General features: G+C 32.7%; 2 protein-coding genes across 5 annotated transcripts; one reads left to right on the top strand and one right to left on the bottom strand.

Moving 5' to 3' along the window:
- Window positions 1-5,322: 5,322 nt before the first annotated feature.
- Window positions 5,323-9,638, bottom strand: LIN2 (Coproporphyrinogen III oxidase). Its single transcript, XM_022280787.2, has 8 exons — window positions 8,879-9,638; window positions 8,343-8,418; window positions 7,558-7,652; window positions 6,700-6,783; window positions 6,150-6,237; window positions 5,931-6,055; window positions 5,742-5,840; window positions 5,323-5,665 (listed from the first exon to the last, which is right to left on the bottom strand). The coding sequence occupies exons 1-8, from the start codon at window positions 9,467-9,469 to the stop codon at window positions 5,597-5,599; spliced, it is 1,227 nt and encodes a 408-aa protein (XP_022136479.1). The 5' UTR covers window positions 9,470-9,638; the 3' UTR covers window positions 5,323-5,596.
- A 1,850-nt stretch (window positions 9,639-11,488) lies between these two features.
- Window positions 11,489-18,543, top strand: LOC111008184 (2-oxoglutarate (2OG) and Fe(II)-dependent oxygenase superfamily protein). Of its 4 annotated transcripts, none has more exons than XR_015788195.1 (4): window positions 11,489-12,480; window positions 14,816-15,064; window positions 17,394-17,466; window positions 18,286-18,543. XR_015788195.1 is itself a non-coding variant. In XM_022280789.2 (3 exons), exons 1-2 carry the CDS (start codon window positions 11,614-11,616, stop codon window positions 15,062-15,064), a joined length of 1,116 nt encoding a protein of 371 aa, XP_022136481.1. In that variant the 5' UTR covers window positions 11,489-11,613; the 3' UTR covers window positions 17,394-17,617. The 4 variants fall into 4 exon arrangements, 2 of the variants coding, with proteins under 2 accessions (XP_022136481.1, XP_022136482.1); XR_002601074.2 differs by having other exon boundaries at window positions 18,281-18,543; XM_022280789.2 differs by lacking the exon at window positions 18,286-18,543 and having other exon boundaries at window positions 17,394-17,617.
- The last annotated feature ends 2,679 nt before the right edge of the window (window positions 18,544-21,222 follow it).

The following is a 21,222-nucleotide window of genomic DNA, read 5'->3' as shown; positions in this document are numbered from 1 at the left end:
CTTTAATTGTAAACTTTTGACTACTTCTTTAGTATTTTTTATAATAGGATTCATTTGAAAATGAGATAATTATCGACTTGGTCTCCAAACACATTTCTAAATTCTAATTAACAGCTCGTACCTATTTAATTTTTACCTTCCTCTCTTTTCAAATTTGAATTTACACATTTTTCAAACACATTTTCATATTAGCATCAATCCAACTTTTCAATCAAATTTACACAATTTCCAAACTCCTCAACCTCGTGATTGTGTCATTCATCCAAATTATCTATCAATGGAATCCATATGTGTTTCATATTCTACTCATTTGAGCAACTACCCTTCAAAACTTTCAGTAGAATGACTTGGGAGAACTATTGTAATTTATATCAAAGTTATCAAGATAATGCACTAGATCCTCCGTTAAGTTACTTATTCCTACTTCATGTTTCACCACTATTTGTATATAATAATATTTTATTTTTTAAAAATTCTATGATTATTTCAATCTTTATATATGTCAATCTTTATTGTTCAATTGTGTAACTAAGGACTATATTGGATTAGAAATTATCAATAAAGCAAATTTCAAATCTTATTAGTTGTACTTTGTATTAATTGAACAGACTAAGATTACAATCATCGAGGTTGTGAGAAATTATAGACGGTAGTGGTATAGTAGAAAGAGGAGGAAAATAAAATAATCTTAAAAGAAAAAAAAGAAAAAAAAAAGGCATGTCGACATGTCGACGACATTGGGGGAAAATCGACTTTTTCCCCCTATGTCCATGTCAAGCATGTCAACATGTCTATTTTTATTCCCGTGTTTGATATCTTCCATCTATGCTTTGCTCATTATCACCTATGTTGAAGAAAGGCTTGGAACCTTATAGAGAATGAAGAAGTGCCAAACATTCTTCCTCTCAACAGTGCTCCTTGAGACTGCACTCTCTCTGTAAGGCTCCGTTAGTTTGGACTAAGATGGGGATCGAGGGAGAAAATGAGAGTTATTAAGAGCTTACTCTCTAATTACGCTCCAGTCAAAGTAGGAAAGTAATATGTATGTCCTACTTTAAATAGTACCTAAAATCTTTAAACAAAACCTCTTGTAAAGGTATCTTACAAAGGGAGAGAGATTTATCCTCTGAAGAAAATGAAAACTCCTATATTGTTTCTCGCGGGTAGCACATGTTTGAATGTAGTTGACGAACATGGTGTTCCTTTGTTTTGTTCTCTTTTTTCTTTCTGCCGCCTTTTATTAAGTTTTAGTCATTTTACTTTAAAGATCTATAAATGTAAAGTTGAATTGCAATATCAATCCATAAACTTTTAATATTTAAAAATTAGAATTCTAATGTGAACTTTAAAGTTCTAATATCACAAACAAAACAAGGCAATCTTCAAAAGTATTATAATTCTTAATTGTGGTAAGTAGGTCAGAGTTCAAGGACGAACATTCACACGTCATCAGGTCCAGAGTTTCGCTGTTCTTCAATTCAAGTCAACTCCATTAAAGTTTTTTTTTTTTTTTTTTTAATAAAAACTCTGCTAAAAGTTTAGTTAATAAACATACATTTAAGCTCCAAGAAATCTAACTAAAATAAGAATTTGAAAATTTATATCATATTCGTATTTTAAAAAATAGTTAGTTGTTATAGCCACTTTTTTGTTATCCATTTTATTTTTCAAACTTAAAGGTGGGTTTCTTCTTTCAAGAGTCTAACAATTTGATTTTAAATTGGAGTCTTAGAGGGAGCCAGACCACTAATTAGGAGCATCTCTGAATAATACTAGGGGAAAAAAGAAAAGGAAAAAAAGCAGCAAATCTATTATAAAGGAAAAAAGACAAAATTCATACAAATAGAAAAATGGAAAATAAAAAGAAAATACAATATTACAAAAATACGAAAAAAAATGGAAAAGGACAAAAATTACATGAAAATAGAAAAAATAAAAAAAGCTACAAAAGAGTGAAATATAGAAATACCAAAAATAAATTTATTTCATCTTTTTAGGAACTTAATTGGCAGCAGAATTATACTTCCTTGGCTCTCAACTCTCATCCGGTATGAATCTTCTCCTTCCTCTCTCTCAAATGCTTTATTTTATTTTATTTTATTCTATTCTATTCTAGATTATGTAGATGTATTTAGGGGTCAAATTAGATAATTAAATTAGTTATTTTTATATATAAAAAAAATTATGAATCGAAACGACGGCGTTTTATACGGCTTCTTAAAGAAGTATTCGGCTTCATTCAAATCTTCGATAGTTACAACTTACAATGGGGGTTATTTAATTTTCATTTCGTCTTCCTATTTAATGTAATTTGGGCCACTATATGAAATCTATTATAGTTTTTTTTTTCCTAAAAAAAATAAAATCTGGTATAGTGGTTATTATTTCATTTTGATTTTTTAAATACATGCATTTATTTATTTCTTACTTTTTAAAAATATTTAGTTCAAATATTCAATTTATAAAATTTAACATTTATTCTTATCTATAGATTTTTTAACTTTTTTTTGTGAAAATAAGTATTTACCCATTTTATTCTTATCTATTGTTTTTTCTCTTCTTGCAAAATTATTCTCCAAAAACCCATGTATTTTACCCTTATTTTTAGTTAGTTATATTCATTTTTGTTTAATGTTAGAACATGCATACGCGCTGGGTTCTTAGGTCGGGGATATTGTTCAAATTTCTAGATTGTTCCGATGAACAAATGGTTTTTTTTGCATCCTCGAAAAGATAAATAATCTAATTTTGTATAAGTTTTGGTAGGGAAGAGTAATTATAAATGGACCAATATTATAAATTAATTTTTAATTTAATGAGAGGCGAAATTAGAAATAAGAAAATACCGATATTCTCGTCATTTCGTATGAACCATATTTAGGCTACAAATACTATTTAGGTGCTTCAATTTTTCCGATGAAGAAATGTATTATTTACCATGATTTTACTCGAAGAAAATGCATTTAATTGGACGATGGAGCTTCATAGTAATATGGAAGATTTTATTAGATGTAGTCGCCACTAAAACAGCAAAATTTAAAAAATCGATTGTCATAATCTCCTTGGTAACAATTGAGAGAGCTCATCAAATTTCTCTTTTTGCATCCACTTTAGGTGGTACCTACCAAGGAATTATTTTTTCAAATATTTCCTAATGATCAACAAGTTCCTTCCTATAACTAAATCCATTTTCTTTGAGCAAAAGTTTGTGAATAATACATTTTCTTCGTCGGAGCAATTTAATCACATAAATTAATAGTACCTCTAACCTAAATATGGTACATTAATTAAGCTAACAACGACTCATTAGCGGGTTGTTCAAATAAATTAGCACTACTAGCATTCATAGAAGTAATATACGTAAATGTAAAAAAGAAAAGAAAAAATGGCTTTAAGATAGCATAAGATAATCATTGTATTTAAATTCAATCCACATTATGTGCAAAATTTGAAGACTAAAACAACTTTAAAAAAATGAATATAACTAATTATTAATCGGAGTCTAACTATTTAGAAAATTGGAGGCCTATAACAAAAAAGGAACAAAACTAATTAAAAATAAAAGAGTCTAACAGTTTAGTCTGGAAACACCAATCAAAAATGAATATAACCAATTAAAGATCACAATCTAATAGTTAAAAAAAGTTTGGAGGCCTAAAAAAAATATATTACTCAATTTTTAATGAATAGTACTCTAACAGTTTGCAAAATTGGAAACTTAAAAGACTGAAACAAAAAAAGAAATTATTTTTGGGAAATTGGAAGCCTAAAACAAAAAACAAATAAAATTAACTAAAAATCAAGTCGAACAATACTGATTAAAAAATGAATAAAACTAATGAAAAATAAGAGTAAAAAAAATTGAATATGATTAATTAAAAAAAGAATAGTCTGGCAGTTTACAAAATTGAGGCAGAACAATAAATCTAACTAATTAAAGATGAGTCTTTTAACTTAACACTTGAACAAAATTGAAGCCAAAATACACAGTTGAATTAATGCATTGTTAAAGATCCTAAATACATACTGTTGCATGCTATAAAGCATTTGAGAGAAAAAAAAAAGGAAGTAGAAGATACCTAACGAGAGGTAGCTGTGGGGAAAAAGACGCCGCCACGTGTAGCGCTAGGAACCACAGAATGTGCAGTCGAGACACTCTCACGAGCAAACAATCAGCTCAATACGTATCCAAGAGAACTCATAGATTGGGAGAGTAAGTTTGGTCACACTTAGTTGAAGTCAATCGAACTAAGCGTGACGAGATCTTCGATTGCGACTTCGAGGGATATATGAATCTGAAATTGAAACACTACAACTACTCAATTTAACTTACTAACTTGAGTGTCGGAGGACTCACTTTTTTCTTGTAGGTTTATGTATTCAATGGGTTTACATCGAATTTGAACTCTCTTCGAGTTGGTGGAAGGTTTTGGATTCAACCAACAGCTGAGAAAATTGGAGGCCTAAAAACAAAAGTAATACATTATTATCTACAAAACTTGTGAGCTTAATTTGCAATTAAAATGAAAATGTCTGTGGGAACTAGTTCTACTTGAGCTTGAAAGTGGAGACAAGCCTTAGAAATTATTTGCTTATATTAGAATGGTGGTGGTACTAATTTAGCAATACACCAAATTGGGCAATGAAAAAGTATTAGTTTTGACAGGTACTATCAAACCGATGAAAAAATTTAATATCCTTGTTAAACCATTTTCAAACGCAACTACCTCTCATCGGTATTCTTCTTCCTTCTCCTTTCTGTTTCTCAACTGCTTTATAGCATGAAGTAGTATGTGTTAAGGTTTTTAACACTTTATTAATGTAGCTCTATTTTAGGTTTCTGTCTGGATATAAGATATAAGACCAAAATGCTGATGGGTATAATAATCATCAAAATATATTTTCAAAAATACTTTTAAAGTATGTTTTGGAATTCTTTCGACTGCCAAAGCGCTGAATATCATGCTCAAAAGCATTTCTCCTTGAAGTAACATAAAAATACACTTGTACTGTGTCAAAAAACACTCTTGTTTTTGGCTCAAGTACTACATCAAAGACTATATATATATATATATATATAACTCCCGAACCTTTGTTTTCTTAAATAACTCCTAAATAGGAATATGCAAAAAGTCCATTTTTTTTAATAATTGGGGGTCGGAGCTTTCCTCCCCTATATCTAGGGGCACCCAAACCCACCCCAAGGCCCGAACTCAAGAGACATCAAGAGTTTTTGATATTAAACTCACCGGAAGATTCAAACTTGAGACTTTTAAATCGATATGATCAAGAGATCTCAAATCTTTACCGACTAGACTGTCCTTGGGGCTGCAAAAATCCATTTACACAATGAAATTATACATTTAAATTATTCCAAACGAGTCAGCTAATCTGCAAAAGCTACATTTAAATTACATATATATCATTCTGACGAAGCTACACTACAACCATCTAGAAGAAAACATACACAAAAGCAAAACCAGGAGAGGAAGGAGATAGAGTACAGCAAAGAAGCCGCCGCATTGGGTAACCTTTAAGGACCCATATTGCTCACATGAAGCTATGTTTAGTACTCAAAGCAAAGCAAAAGCAAATATTAGATCCACTCTTTTGGGTTAATGCATGCATCCAATAACTTCCATTCCTCACTTCCCTCTTCTGGTTTCTGCATATGCAAGCAATGAATTCAGAAATATGTTTTTGTTTTCATCAAGTAATTCATGTCAGTCTGGGGATCTTACATGGTCATATTCCCATCTAGCTGTTAGAGGAAGAGAGACCAGAATACTTTCGATCCGACCACCTGTTTTCAGTCCGAATGTAGTTCCACGATCGTAAACCTGCCATTTCAGAACATATTTTCAGTTTTCTGGTAAGGAACTTGGCAGAAAAGTTTTCAAGAAAAATAAATCTATTGCCAAAATGCATACCAAGTTGAATTCCACGTAGCGGCCCCTGCGCAGTTGTTGCCATGCTTTGTTCTGTTCAGTAAACGGCGTGTCCTTCCTTTTCTCTATAATGGGTATGTAGGCAGGAACCACAGAATTGGCACACTCTGAAATGCAGGCAACAGAATCTTAGAAATGAGTGGGTGAGAGTAAAAACTTGTGTACAGAAGGGGATATGTTTTGCATTTCAGAGTAAATTACCGGTGGCAAAGGATAGAAGCATCTCCTGATCATAGTCATTTAAATCGTCGAAAAATATTCCTCCAAGCCCTCGTCTTTCGCCTCGGTGCTGCAACATGAATCAACGAATGAGTAAAATTTTAACTTCCAAAAGGTTGAGAGCTTTGGTTTCTTTACAGGATGCCAATCCCAGTGCTATAGAGAATATGTCTTGGCAATCAAACGGGCACAAAAAGGAGATTCTAGAGGTGAGCGTGGGCTTCTTTGACAGTTGGTCATAAGCGAAATAATAAATATTCTGCTAACTATTGCTTGTTATGAGTGCTTTATAAGCCAAATGAACGAAAGAAGCTGTCCCTAAGATAAAAATTGCAGCTATACTTACATTCATGATAAGAATCCATATGATGTTTATAACATTGAAAGGGCAGAGGAAAATTTTTAATTAATGTGTTTAAGTTGCAAGGATTACTTGTCACTAGTCAGAAACACAAAGTAAAAAAATTCCACATCCTACGGGGTCATCGCTATAGTGTAAAAATGATTTAGAAGTATAAGAATAATGAAATACCTTGATATAGAAGTAGTCATCGCACCATTTTTTGAATCGAGGATAGAAGGATGGATCAAATTTGTCACAAGTATTTTTTTGTACCTATACAAGCAGTAGGTTATCGCATGGATGAACAAGTGAGATTAACAGATAAAACAATAAAAATCTGGACTCGAAGATTTGCTGACAGATATGTCTTCAGTATATTGTTTAGTTATTCAAAAGTAAAGTTGATGTAGCTGCATATTAATCCAGTAAAAAGCTCGGGTCAAAATTCAAAATGTGTTCATGGAATAGCAAAACATTGGATGTTGAGTTCAACACTAAATATATGATATTTTGCTCCTGCACATTAGTCAAACAGTATAACAGAAGTAGTAGCTCCTTGTGAAGATAAAAACTTGAGTGAAAAACCCATACAACACTCAAGAAGGATTGTAGTAAAAATGAAACTAGAAAGCACAATTATTCGATTTGATTAAAAAACCATTCCCTACTAAAAGGTTTAGAAAACATACAAGGAGCTCTGACAAACCATTTTCTTTCTTGAAAATTTTACCGAATCCTTAGTTTTCACATGACCCAAATTGTTAAAGATATAGCAGGAAAGTAAACGAATATCAACCAATTATAGTTCTCTCAAACAAAAAAAATGTAGGCTCCAATTCAAAAAAAAAAAATTTTAAGTAGGTCAACAGATGGCACTAACATCGTCAAATACCAAGATATATGTAAGCGCAAGAATGATGCTTATTACATAATAGACATTGCTGTAACACTTAAAGGGTGAAAACTGTAGAGCTTTGCAAATGTAAAGAAGACCATCGAAACGAGATTTTTGACCAAAATAAGTGAGACTCTCAAGCACATATATACCGAATGGAAGTGCTTAACATCCTCCTCGAAGATGTAAGCAGGAGTTAAATCTGTTCCACCACCGAACCACCATTGCCTAGGCGCACCAGGTGCATCTACAAATCATAAAATGGAGAATGAATGAAAAGTCATCCTTCTGCATTGAAAATTTCTCGGGTAATTTAACACACCAAATTACTGCGAATAAAAACATTAAAGAAAGTACAATATTGTGGGTATGGAATGGAAGATTCTTCATTTTATGCTCTTAACCACTAAAATACAAGAACAGAATTGGCAAAACTATGAAATTACAAAGCCAATGGAGGAAATCCATTGAATCTAGTTGACTTTGGAGTAATAATTATTTAAAAGAAGAAAAATGGGGAAGACCCACAAAGAAATCGAAAGTTAAAATGTCCAGTACAACTTAGCTTATATACATGAAGGATAAAAAAATTTATTTTACTCTAAGTTGAAACACCTGAACTAGTAGAACATGGTATCTTATGACCAAGATCACTCTTCCTACCTGAGACGAGAAATCAAACTTAATGTTTAAAATTAGACTTAAGCTGACAATGACATTGAAGTGAACAAGATAGATTGATTTCATGGACTAACTTGACTCCTAGGTGCTGGAAAATAACTCATGTGAGGGCTGCCTCACTATGATAATTAAGCTTCATCGAATTTTCCACTCCTAAAAAAGTTAATTCTCATACAAACAACAAATCAATACTGAGGAAACAAAAGTGAGATTGCATCCATAAGTGAAAATAACATATGGAAGGAGATATTTGTACCTTTAGGGGCATCAGTCTCAAAATATCGGTAGTTAAAATGCAAAGTTGGTGCAAACGGGTTCTTAGGATGTAAAACCTGCAAAACAATCAGACAAGACATCGTATTAAGGCTTCCATATGCATTAGTGGTAATAGAATGCAGCGGTGCGCATTTGCAGTGAAATTAATAGACATGCTTTTCATGAGAACCCGGGTTCTACATGTATTTTAAGAAAACCCTGGCCGTGCTTTCGCACTCAAAACCTATTTATGTGCAGGTCTTAATAACTGTTAGCATTCTATCCTGAAGCTCAGAAACTGAAGATGCAAGTATGGAATTTAAGCACTTCCATTCCATGGGATCACAACTGATTCATAGGAACAATTTTTTTTCTGAAGAAACATGCAGTTTCTTTTTGTTGATCAATTTTCTTTTTACGCTGAATTGAAGATTTAGCATAACTGAGAATAATCCATAAAATGCGTCAAAAGCAAATCAACAAGATTCCATATCTCAAAACAAAACAAACAAAACAAGAAGAGGGGAAATTACGAACTGAGCTAATGCCGGCGGCAAAGAATGGAATGGGACCGGGCTTCTGATCGCCGGCGGCAGCTTTGGCGGCTCTGTAAGCATCCGGGGGCATAACTCCGTACACAACAGAGACATTGACACCAGCCTTCTCCCAAACGGCACCATCCTGGAGGACCCTGCTGATACCGCCGCCACCTCCAGGCCTCGACCAAACATCCTCTTTAAACTTCCCCCCTCCGTCCGCCTCCTCAATCGCCTTGCAAACGCTGTCCTGAGCATCCCTAATCATCTTCTCGAAGCGAGCCCTAACAGAGGACGAGGCCGAAGAAATGCCTCCCGTGGCCTCGTCGTATTCAGTAAGAAAAGTATCGGGGCGTTCAGGGATAGGGGTTTCCTTCTCGATTGAAACAGCCATGGGCGCAGCTACAGTTCTGAAATTCTTCCTCGACAGCAGCGACTTCTTTTTCAGAATGGCGGAATGAGAGCCGAATGCCCTTTGATCAAGAGCTAAGAAGGCCTTGGAAGAAGGAGAAGAAGAGGAGGCGGAGAATGCGAAGGGAGTAAAAGGGGAGGACGATGAACAGGTAGCTGAGAAAATGGCCGTCGACGGCATAGCTGCAGAGATTGAAGAGAAGATGGAAAAATTGAAGCTCTATAAATGGAGAAATGCAAAGAAAAGGAAGAAGATGAATGAAGAATTGCAGTGAGGAAGATAAGGAACCCCACCACAGAGTACAGTACAGACGATTTTCTTCTTCAATCTTCAGCCTTCGTTTACCGCTTCTTTCTTTGGAAGTAAAAAGCAAAAGTATTTCTCTGGAAAAAAAAAAACAGAAATTATCATGTAAAATATTTACAAATACGCCCTATAAATATTTTTTGGTTAAAATAATTATAGATGTAACAATATTTCTGAAATTAGCCCAACCGAACATAGTTCAAGTGATTAAATATCTGTCTCTAATCAGAAGGTCATGAATTCGAGGTATACTCATGCTTCTTAAAAATAAAATTTTTAATTTTTCATCCAAAATTAAAATATATATATATATATATATATATTGGCATAAAATTTTTCATTTCTAGAATGATCTAATTCTTCACTTATTAAATAAGTTCATTATTCGTGAATTTTAATGATCACCTAACAAAAAATATATAGAAAATTTAAAAATTAAATTGATTGATACTAATTTTTAATTAGTAAAAATATTAGAACAAGAGTCTAAGACATGTATATGTAGATATACATCTTTTTACTGATTATCGTTGAGTGATATTGATTTTGAGAGTGTAAGACATACCTTTAATAAAATTTAAAACTAAAATATTTCACTTTACCAATTGAATAAACAAAAAAGAAACAGAGAGTCGGGTCAATGTGGTGGGTGGATGGATAGGAATATTGACCAAAACTAGACGGTCAAAACTAACGGAAGTTACGGAGCGTTGACGCTGAGGTAACCCACGCGCGCCCGCCCATTGTAACCATCCCTTGTATTTAACGTTGCCGTCAGTCAGAAACAGCAAACTGGACGAGGTTTTCACAAGAAACCGGTGGACATTTTTTATTTTTTAAATCCATTTTTGGTTTCGTCATGGAGTTTTATTTTCAAACTTTAAAATTTTTATTTTATTTCATAAAACCTTTGTATAAAAATTAGGCTAAGTATACAACATGCCCAAGAAATCGAATGCTACTTAGCAAAATTTAATCTTTAATCTATTGATTAATAAAATTAATTTTCAACAACATGTTCACGTATCGTGACAATGTGTCACATGTTAACAAAATCATAATTCAATGGCTCATTAGTTTTTATGTTAAAATATTTTAACAATTTGTTTAGGTAAAATATAATTTTAAAATATTAACCACCAAATTTAAGAAAAACATGAAGATAAATAGCTCAATTTTAAAATATTAACAACAAAATTTATTCTAATTTAATCCCTCTTGAAACTTTTTTTTTCCTTAAAACACTTATTTTAATCAATATAAATAGCTTTAATCAAAATACACAATTGTTTTGTTACATTTTATTAAATTTAATTTTAATCACTAATTTATTTGGTTGAATTAAAATTTAGTTAAATAACATATTGTACAATGGTCATTGTGCTAAATTATCAATATAGTAAAAAAAAATTACCAATTTAAAATTCAGAATACTAATACAAAGTAATTAATAAATTAAAATAAATTTAATTTGTATTATTTATTCTTCTAATTAAATTTGATTAGTCATTAATAAATGTTTATAGTAATATAAAAGGCATATTTTTAGACTACGTACGAAATAAACATATATATAATTTATTTCAAGTCATTTTAATCTCATATATATATATACAACAAACACAAACACAGTTATATTTTATTCTCAATATCTTAATTACAAACGTCTAAATCATATGCTACTTTTTCAAATAATGAGTTGTCAAATATTTTAATAATAGTGATTATTGGTAAAGAGTAATATATATATATATATATTTATTTTCGTACGATTATTTTGGTAAAAGAAGAGAAAATTGACCCAAATCCAAATAAATTTTTTGTTTATTTATAGAGAAATCCATATGAACCTCTATTTACACCTCTTATTAACCAAAAATTTAGTAATTTAACTAAAAAACAACACAGAACAATTTAAATATTACAGAATTGGATTAAGAAGAAAACTCGAGTTCTCAACGATTTCCCCGATGCATATCAGTCGTTAAACTCAGTTCTTCAGCTGAAATTCATCGACCATGGCGCTAGATTCATCCACAAGCCCCGGCGGCGGCGGAGCAGCCACCAGAGTCCAAAAATTAGCCGAAACAGAGCCGTCTCAGGTCCCGCCCCAATACATCCAGCCTCCGCATCACCGTCCCTCCGCCAACAACAACTCTTCCGACGTCAGAATTCCGGTGATCGACCTCTTCAACTTTGATCCGGAGCACAGAGACTCCGTTCGAGACGCCATCGGCCGAGCATCGAGCGAATGGGGAGCATTCCAAGTCATCAACCATGGAATTCCCTCCTCTTTGCTGAACCAGACGAGGACTGCGGCTCTCTCCTTCTTCAGAGACTGTCCCGTCTCCGACAAGCTCGTCTATGCCTGCGATCCTAATGCCTTCGCCTCCGAGGGCTACGGCACTCAAATGCTCGTCGCTAAGGAAGGTGAACCGCAGTCATCGGTGCTTGACTGGAGAGATTACTTCGATCACCATACGCTGCCGCTTTCCCGCCGCAATTCTTCTAATTGGCCTCACTTTCCTCCAAATTACAGGGAGGTTATGGCACAGTACAGCGATTGCGTTAAGTTGCTTGCTCAGCGGATCTTAGCGGTTATCTCTGAAAGTATTGGGCTGCCTTCGTCTTGGATGGAGGACGCCATCACTGGTATGGGTGAGGAAGAAGATATTTATCAGAATATTACTGTTAGTTATTACCCTCCATGTCCTCAGCCTGATTTGACCCTCGGTCTGCAATCCCATTCCGACATTGGCGTCATCACTCTGCTAATACAAGATGATGTTGGCGGCCTTCAGGTCCTCGACGCGCAAGAAGGTTGGGTCAGCGTTCAGCCTCTGTCTCCTGATGCCATTGTCGTCATTTTGGGTGACCAAACTGAGGTTATGCTTCCATTTCTATCTTTTCTCGTCCCTTTGATGAATCTGCGCTTGCACTTGTAGTTATGCAAAGTTTATCATCTGCCTTAGTGTCATTCCTCTGAAACATATCTGACGAATGGTAATTATCCATTCCTACTGAATTGTAATTAGCGGGCAAGCTTGTAAACTGATGAGAACGAACTAAGGTTACGACTGCTAACAAAAATAAATCTGTAGGAGGGTATGTAAACTGATCCTGAGTGAATATAGGGGAATGGATATACAATTTCTGACAGTTTTATTTTCTAAACTATTCTAGAATCAAAATTGTAGATGCGATAACGATCATAGCATCTCAACCCTCTCGAGAAAATAGTTGAATGAGGGAGAATGACCTTTGTTTCACTTGATTACCGTAGCTGCCCAAGTTAATGCATTACTCTTTACCGTATCTAGTGTCTTGACTCATACTGATAGATTCACTTGCTAGTTAGTAGTACACCATCCTTAGAACTAAAGAGATCCTTGGAGTCTCTTAGCCTCCCCTGGAATAGTCAAGATTGAGGTGATATCTAGACTTCATGTTTTGCTGCAGCAGCTATCTACATAATGTCAACTCAGTATTACATTATCATATGTGATGAGTATTGTGCTGTAATTGTCTCTTCTTACGAGAAGATCCCTGCTACCAGTGAGACTGATGCTTGATCGGAAAACTTATGCTCGTGGTTAGGGTGGATTAGAGGGCATCTGCATAAGCTTTTTGGCACTGAATGGTTATTGATCACTTAATGTCATCACTAAGTCCTTTGATGAATCTATTTTACTTTTAAATTTTGTGTTATTATTTTTGGCAAACTTCCTCTCATGCTAGAGCTGTTCTACTTTTCTTGACTTAGCTTTAGAAATTAAATATCATTCTCATCTCTTGTAGTTTGGGGAAAGTTTTTCTCATGGATTAAGTTCTTAAACTTTGTCCAAGTGGTTAGATTTCTTGTAGAGCCCTAAGTTCGCCTCACAGACTTCCACCAGTGACATACCTCTCCGGTCTCCATGTAGCTTGAAAATTGTGCATTGTACTATCTGATCTTCTTGCGACTGAATTTATTAGAAGTATATGAAAACTGCAATCCATTCTTCCACTTCAACTTGATTAATTGAATGGTCATCAAAATTCCGGGGTTGATGTAGTAGTTAGCTGGTGTTTTTATTTTAGCTTCCAAGCAAGAACAAGAAATAGGCAACTCACGTGAAACATGGATGAGCATGCCCCGTACTAAAATATTGTCTTTTTCCAACAAGATATGAACCTCTTATTAATTAATAAAAAGGAATAAAATTATTCAAATGATACAATCTCCCAAAAGGACAGAAGAAAATAAATTAAAAAAAAGGGAAAGCAAGAACCTAAAGAGGGAAATACAACCCAATTCAACAAGAAAGATGAACCGACATAAAAAACATACTGCTACTTTCAGAACGAGCCTCCCACTTGCAAGGAACCAATTTCAAAGACTTTAAGGATCTTGGATATCAGAAACATCAACAAAGACATCTTTATCTTCGGGAAACAAGACATTGAATTTCTAAAAATAATTGACCTGAATTTCAGCAATCTCTCTATCACGTTCAGCTTGTAACTCCAACTTTCTTCTAAAATGAGCTTATATACAAATAGCCCTTTCTTCACAAATTAACTAACCAAACAGATCCTTTGACTTTAGAAGACAAACCTACAAATGGATCCCCTTCTTTAAATAAAAGAATTAAGGGCAAAAAAAAGAAAACTCTTCGTAATCTTCAACCAAAAAGAAATCAGTGCTGCTGTGAAGACCCTTCAAATTCTCAGACCTTCTAAAACAGTGTTTGGAGACGATCTGTTCCACATGCTGAGGATATATTATACAATGGCCATTATAGTCAAATTACAATTCTAAAAAGGGAAATATATGACATAAAAACTTGATTTACTATCCCAATTAGATGAGTAAAGTATTCATAATCCATCCCAGATCAACCCTGTCAAATTTTAGCTGTCGTCTATGGCTGGTAGTAGGAAACTTCAATATTTTACAGTTATAAACTGGAATGATAATTCAGGATTTCTTGTTCAATACAAATGAAGACTGAAGTGAGGGAGCAAGTTAGCAATTAAGCATTTGAGAAGCAATATATAATCATTGCTTGCACAAATTTATATGGCTTGGTCATTGCTTAATGTGTTTGACATTTGTGCTTTATTGATTAATGTGCTGGCTCTCCTGCTGCATACAGTTCTTCTTTTCTCTTATTACTTGTTAAGATTTGGGTCTAAGTATGACAATTAAAGACTTCATTGGCACACTCTTGCATGCAGATTTTAACTAATGGGAAGTGCAAAAGTGCAGAACATAGGGTGGTTACAAATTCCAGCAGGGCAAGACTCTCGATTTCTGCTTTTCACGATCCAGCAAAGGCAGTAAAAATAGCGCCCGCAGCAGAGCTTGTGAGAGAGTCTTCTCCTGTTCGATACCGCGAAGTTATTTATGGAGACTATACATCATCATGGTACTCGAAAGGCCCTGTTGGTAGAAGAAATCTGGATGCACTCAAGCTTCACAACTAGGTGTTGTAATTTCTACGCTTCTGTTGTTTTCTTTCCTGATGGTTTCGCTTTTCTTCTGCCTAATTTCTGTTCTCTTTATTTTTATTGCATGATCTTGGCTTGGCTACTGGATTAATCTTTTCTTAGTGTACAATGATAAAATTCAGTATCTTTATAGAAATAAACTTCAATGATCTTTCTAAAATTCAAATGAGAGTTAGGGCACACTTAACGTTCGTCCCTACATCATGTCAGATTACCTGTCTCATGCCCTTTCTTTGCGGACTAGAAAGTTCTGTTGGTGAAATGGTAGAGGAGAGAAGACTGAAAGGATTGACGTTATTGAATTTTTAGGTGGTGAATATATTAAAAGACTTGTTCTTGTCTACAAAGGATGTTTGACTCACAATTTTAAAAAGTTGGTCTATATATTTTGAGTTTGCATGGTTTGTGTTTGGATTAGGAATAATGAGTTATAGAAACTTAATTTATGTAGTCCATATTTGGTTCGTGGGATTATGATTTATAAAAGTGTGTAGTTCAAAAGTTTCGAGGTTTATGTAGCTAGAGAAATTAACAAATCTCTTATATGGGATAAAAAAGTTCTCATACTAAAAGGTCAATCTGGCTTTAAGATGCCATACTATATAAATTCAACCTAGGAATCAAATGGCTTCTAAAAGTGCAAGATCACCCCATACATCAAAAAGGCAAGATTTTTTATTTGCAGCTTCTTCAAGTTCTTAGAAACAAGGTTTAAGAAACATGGTTTCAAGATCAGTTTGCCATTGGAGAGAAAAATACATCTTTGCATCACCGCACTATATAATCTAGCATCTTATTCTGTCCAAGATTCTTACCAATCCCTCATATGTTGGAATCCCAAATGAAACAAAACAAGGATTGTGTAGTTTATTTATTTTTTTGAAAAGAATATCAATGAAATATGAATACGAAAGGGGAGGGACCCAAGAGTGGGCTACAAAAAAGATCTCTATCCAATTAGAATTGAGGGAGGCAAAACTATAGTGATGAAAGAGGGGGAACATTTACACCAAGAGAGAACTAAGAAAACTATAGAATCAAACAAAAGGTGTGAAGAACGCTCCCTATCTTGAAAAATTTGTTGATTCCGTTCCAACCATACAGTCCATAGCAAGGCCCAAACAAATGAAGCCAAAGCCAAAGTTTCCCCTTTTTGAAGGGATGACCAGTGAGAGTAAAGGCCAATAATTGAGCAATATCCATGGGTAGAGTAACCAACCATCCAAACAGAGAGAGTTGCTTGTTCCATATACTTGTGGCTACTGTACATAGGATATAATTGAGATGGATGTAGGCAATCATCTGATGTGCATTTCTCTTTTCTTTCGTGCTATCTCGAGGAAACTATCACCCGCTAACCGTGAACATCCCTCAAGTTTTCGCATTAAAGGGGCCATTTGGATATGCTGGCATAAAGAACAAGAAGTTTGGGAATAGAAAACTAAAGAATGAGAAGAAATAAAATTGTTGGAAATAGATGGCTGTGTTTGGAGTGCTCAAGAGTGAATTTCAAATGTTTGGAAAAGAAATACAAAGGGTTTGATTTTGAACATGGTTTCACAGATTAAGAAACAAAGTATGGGTCAAAGTGCCTTTATCTTGACAAAAGGTTCACATTCCTTCCTTTTTCTCCTCCTGGATGTTCCCACTATTTTTTCATCATTTTCTTATTTGAACTTTACATAATACATTCTTTGCTTTTCTTTTCTGGGTGGGTGGGGCACTGGGGTAGGCTTAGGCAACCCTTACAAGGAAAATTCTTTTAAGAGTTAATTTTTCAGGTTTGAATTTCAGGGTTCTGGATATTTAATTCCTATAATTAAAAAAAAAAATCTATTAAGCCTCTAAACTTTCAATTTTATGCCTAATAGATTCCTAGAGTTGGGTCAAGATAAATAAAAAAGATTTAAAGGGAATAGGTTCAAACTCCAGGATGATCATCTACCTAGAAATTAATCTCGTATGTGTTTCCTGGACAATCAAATGTAATAGGATCAAACGGTTGTCCCATAAAATTAGTCGATGTGCGCACAAACTAGCACGGACGCTCACAGATATTAAAAGAAATGTTCTTGTCGTTAACTTCAATTCAATGTTGCGCAATAAATTTGTAATTTAATTTAACTTTTTGTATATATTTTGAAACATGTTCATGATTTCAGGGAATGTGTTGTGAAGATATTGTATGAGTGTGTGAAGATATTTATAGAGTGCCATAATTGTGCACCATATATATCACTGTCACATCAAACAATATTCACCATGAATTATTCCTTTCATTTTTTTTTTTTTTTTTGGAGCATAGGATTATCCATCCCCTTACAGGTGAAGATGGTGACTATTTGGACTTCGGAGCACACAATTATCCCCTAATAGTGGTTAGTATCCTCCCATCTTTGATTGAATTATTATAACTGCAAGAAAGAGAGGAGAAAAAAAAAATCTTCGTTGATAAAACAATTTCTTATCCCGCTGCGTCATGACTATATCATATATATGGTTATTCGAGTTAGATGTTATTCGTTTGAATTGACAACGAGTCCGTATTATTCCCAACAAGCATTGATTTTGTGATTTTGAAACCATGTATTATTGCAGGATATTATCTCAACTTGAGAAATATACGACCATCAATTTGAAAATCAATTTTTAGTTTTCTGTTTTTAAAAATTATGTTTGATTTCTCGTGATTTTTTTTGGGTATGTTTAGTATCTTCCTTAAAAATACATTTAAAATTTTAATGAAAGTTCATAAACTAAAACAAGTTTTTAAAACTTTTTTTTTAATCTTTGAAAGATTTGACTTAGATTTTAAAACTGTTATTTGAAATTAGATAACAAAATGAAAACAGAGGTGAAATAGTATTTCTAATCTTACTTTTTTAGCAGAACGAGGTAGGATTGAACCTCCCTACTCGAGAGGAACTAGGTGCTTGAGCTAAGTTTATGTTAGCAATAAAATCAAGAAAACAAAATATTTATCGAAAGGGCTTAAAAAAATCAGTCTAAATCTCTTATGTTATTTATTTATTTAATCAATAGAGATTTTTGTTATATGAAAAAAACAAAAAAAATTCTGTGGTAAAGTTTGTCATTTCTAATGCTTATCCTTTATTTTTTCTATGGTCCATAAAAATCAGACATAAATCAATAATTTTGAAATCAAATTTCTTTGGCTCCAACTTTTTGAAGGTTAGATATCAGCTTTGATCAATTTCAATATGCAATAAATAGATGATGTCCATATGCAAAGGCCAACCCGCAGTGGGCCAGTGGGCCCATTGCAGATGTTAATTACAGGCCCATTAAGGGTTTTGCTGGATTGCTACCGGACACCCATTTGTGTCCTTTGTCACTTGGGGTCCCACTTAAAATTGTCACATTTTTATTTTTTCTTTTCTTTTGGCGAGGGAATTTTCTTATTATCTAATATTATATATGTTGTATTTTTGTTTTTTCTCTTTCCTAATTTATGCCCACAAAATCATGTTCTTTTAATACGATTTTTAAAATATAAATAAAAATATGGGCCAACTAAAAATATTGATGCCTTTAGGAGGATAGCTCAATTAGTTTAGGTATTACTTAACTTCTCAGAAAAATAATAGAAAAATAAGAGTTCGTTTGGTAATGTTCTTGTTTCTCGATTCTTACTTCTTATTTCTTTATTTTTTAAAAACGAGCAATTAGTAACTATTCGTGTTTCTTGTTCTTGTTTTCAAAATTTTTTCCAAAATGTAGATAAAAGTATTATTTTATCATTTTTTTTATCTTAAAATGCATAATAAATTAAAAATAATAAAAATAACATAAAAATTTTAAATATTTAATTTGAAAATTAAATTTTCATATAAAACTTTTACTTTTTTTTAATCTAATATTTTCGAGAACAAGAAAAAAAATAATTACCAAATCTGTTTCTATTTTTTTATTAAAGAAAGAAAAGAAAAGAACAAGAAAGTGTGGCTTCAACGAGGGAACTAGAAACAAAAATTAGGAAATGGAAAAGCCAGAAACAAGAAAGTTGCCACATAGGTCCTATTGAAATAACAAATAAAAGAAATATTTGTAAAAATGGAAAAAGTAGAATGCTTGTCAATTAGTTATTATAATTTACTTTAACAAATGTCTGGGTACTAACAATTACTGTGATTTATCTTAATTAATATCTACCTGAATTTTTTTTAGTACAACAAATTGGAGTATGAAAGTTTTAACTTTCGACTTCAAGAGAAGGATTATGTAATAATAAATTGGAGTATGAGGATTTGAACCTTCGACTTTGAGACAAGAAGTTAATTATATAAATGAACATTGGATCAAATAAAGTTTTTTTTTTACAAAAAATAAAGCTAATTATAGTAGGTCAAAAACATAAAAGTTAGTTACAGAAATTATGATTTGAATACATAACTTTTTAATATCTTGATGTATATTGGGAATGAAAAACAAAGGAGAAAGTATATTTTAAATTTATGAATAATAAAATAAAATAAAATAACAATGAAATTATTTGTTAATGTCCCCACAATTGGTAGTGTTCAAGGCCATTAATGACGTGGTAGATACATTTTTGAAATTGTGTCAAAATTTGGAAGACTTTGGGAAGAAGGGACAATGATTGATTGTCCTTTTACTTTAGGAAAAAAGGAGTAAAATTTCTTTTTTTTTTTTTTTTACAGCACAACATGTTGAGAAGTTGATTCGAATTCACAATTTTTTGATTGAAGATATACGTTAATTACTGATTGAACTACGCTCGCTTTGACAATTTTCTTTTTACTATTTTCTATGAGTTAATCCATTTGAAAAATGATTACTCAATGTCCCCTCATCCTACTTTCTTTTAATCAAGATGAAGTAAATATTTGCTATCCAAAAGACGTTACCTCATAAAAAATATTATTTCAGTGTATCACTTCGTTAACCCCTTGTTTTACTAATATGAGTAATTCAACGGTTAAGACATTTTGTTCATCTTTTGAAGGTCGGAGGTTCAATATTCCATCCCAATACACACAAAAAATAAATAAATAAATACAAAAACCATTTGTTTAAGTTGTTCAACCAGAAAAGGTATATTAATAATGTTAAGAAATATCCACATTTTAAGAGTATTGGCGTTCTAATAAGACTATAAAAGTATTAACATTTGTTATTGAGAACGATCCGAAATGAGACAAGGAGTTCAAGCCTGAGATCATCTTCACGGCTATAAGTAGCAGAGAGATCCAACCCTGAGGGGGCAGGTGACTGATTCTTAGCTAACTATTTTCTTAACTCTCCCTCGCTAACTTAAGTATCGAAGTCCGTGTGACCAGTCACACCGGTTTAAATCGGTTTGATTTTGCAAGTATTGGTTCCTTTATCATCGAGTTTGGTGTGTGCGAGAAGAAGAGTCAGAGAGTCAAAATCCACGCGTCAAACAACGTTCAAATAAGAGTGTAAATTCTTTTGAGTATTAACAAATAGTAATATCAACAGATTCTTTTAATAGAAAAAAATAATAATAATAACCAATAGTTTCTTCAAAGAGTATTAACATTCAAATAAGTGTAAATTTAAAACTACAGTTTCAAGAGATATTACTAATATTTTAATTCAATAGTCAATATTGTCTTTCCAATTCTAAAAAAAATATAAATCAATGAGAAATGAAAGGATTTGTTTTCCCTCATAATTTCTACTTTATATTCATAGTCAAGTCATATATTTATAGCCACAAAAAATATAATAATAATAATAAATAAATAAACCATGCAATTTTTATCACTATGAATTCAAAGGTCAAAATTGCTCAAAATAGATACAACACATTCAATAGTTAAGCTATTAAAAACTAATTCAACAATTTAAATTGTTTCTTAATTTGTGGAAAGTTTCTTATTTATAAAATAAGAAAATTATTGTGAAAATTTTCAAGTCACAATTTTCTACAGATATTTTCGAACGGTAGCAAAAAGATTTACCATATTTGCAAATATAACAACTTTTGGGTTTTGCAAATATGAAAAAAAATTTAAAATCAAAATTCATTTTTCTGTTATTCCAATTTTATCTTTATTATTTTCAAGAATTAATATACCAAATATTAAGTATATAACTAATATAACTTAATATGAGTACTAAGAAAT

The sequence above is a fragment of the Momordica charantia genome (assembly GCF_013281855.1).
Source record: "Momordica charantia cultivar OHB3-1 chromosome 10 unlocalized genomic scaffold, Mcharantia_2.0 BLBB01000010.1, whole genome shotgun sequence".
In the NCBI taxonomy this organism is placed as follows: Eukaryota; Viridiplantae; Streptophyta; class Magnoliopsida; order Cucurbitales; family Cucurbitaceae; genus Momordica; species Momordica charantia.
Note: the sequence above shows the minus strand (reverse complement) of the source record. Positions and strands in the feature narration are given on the sequence as shown.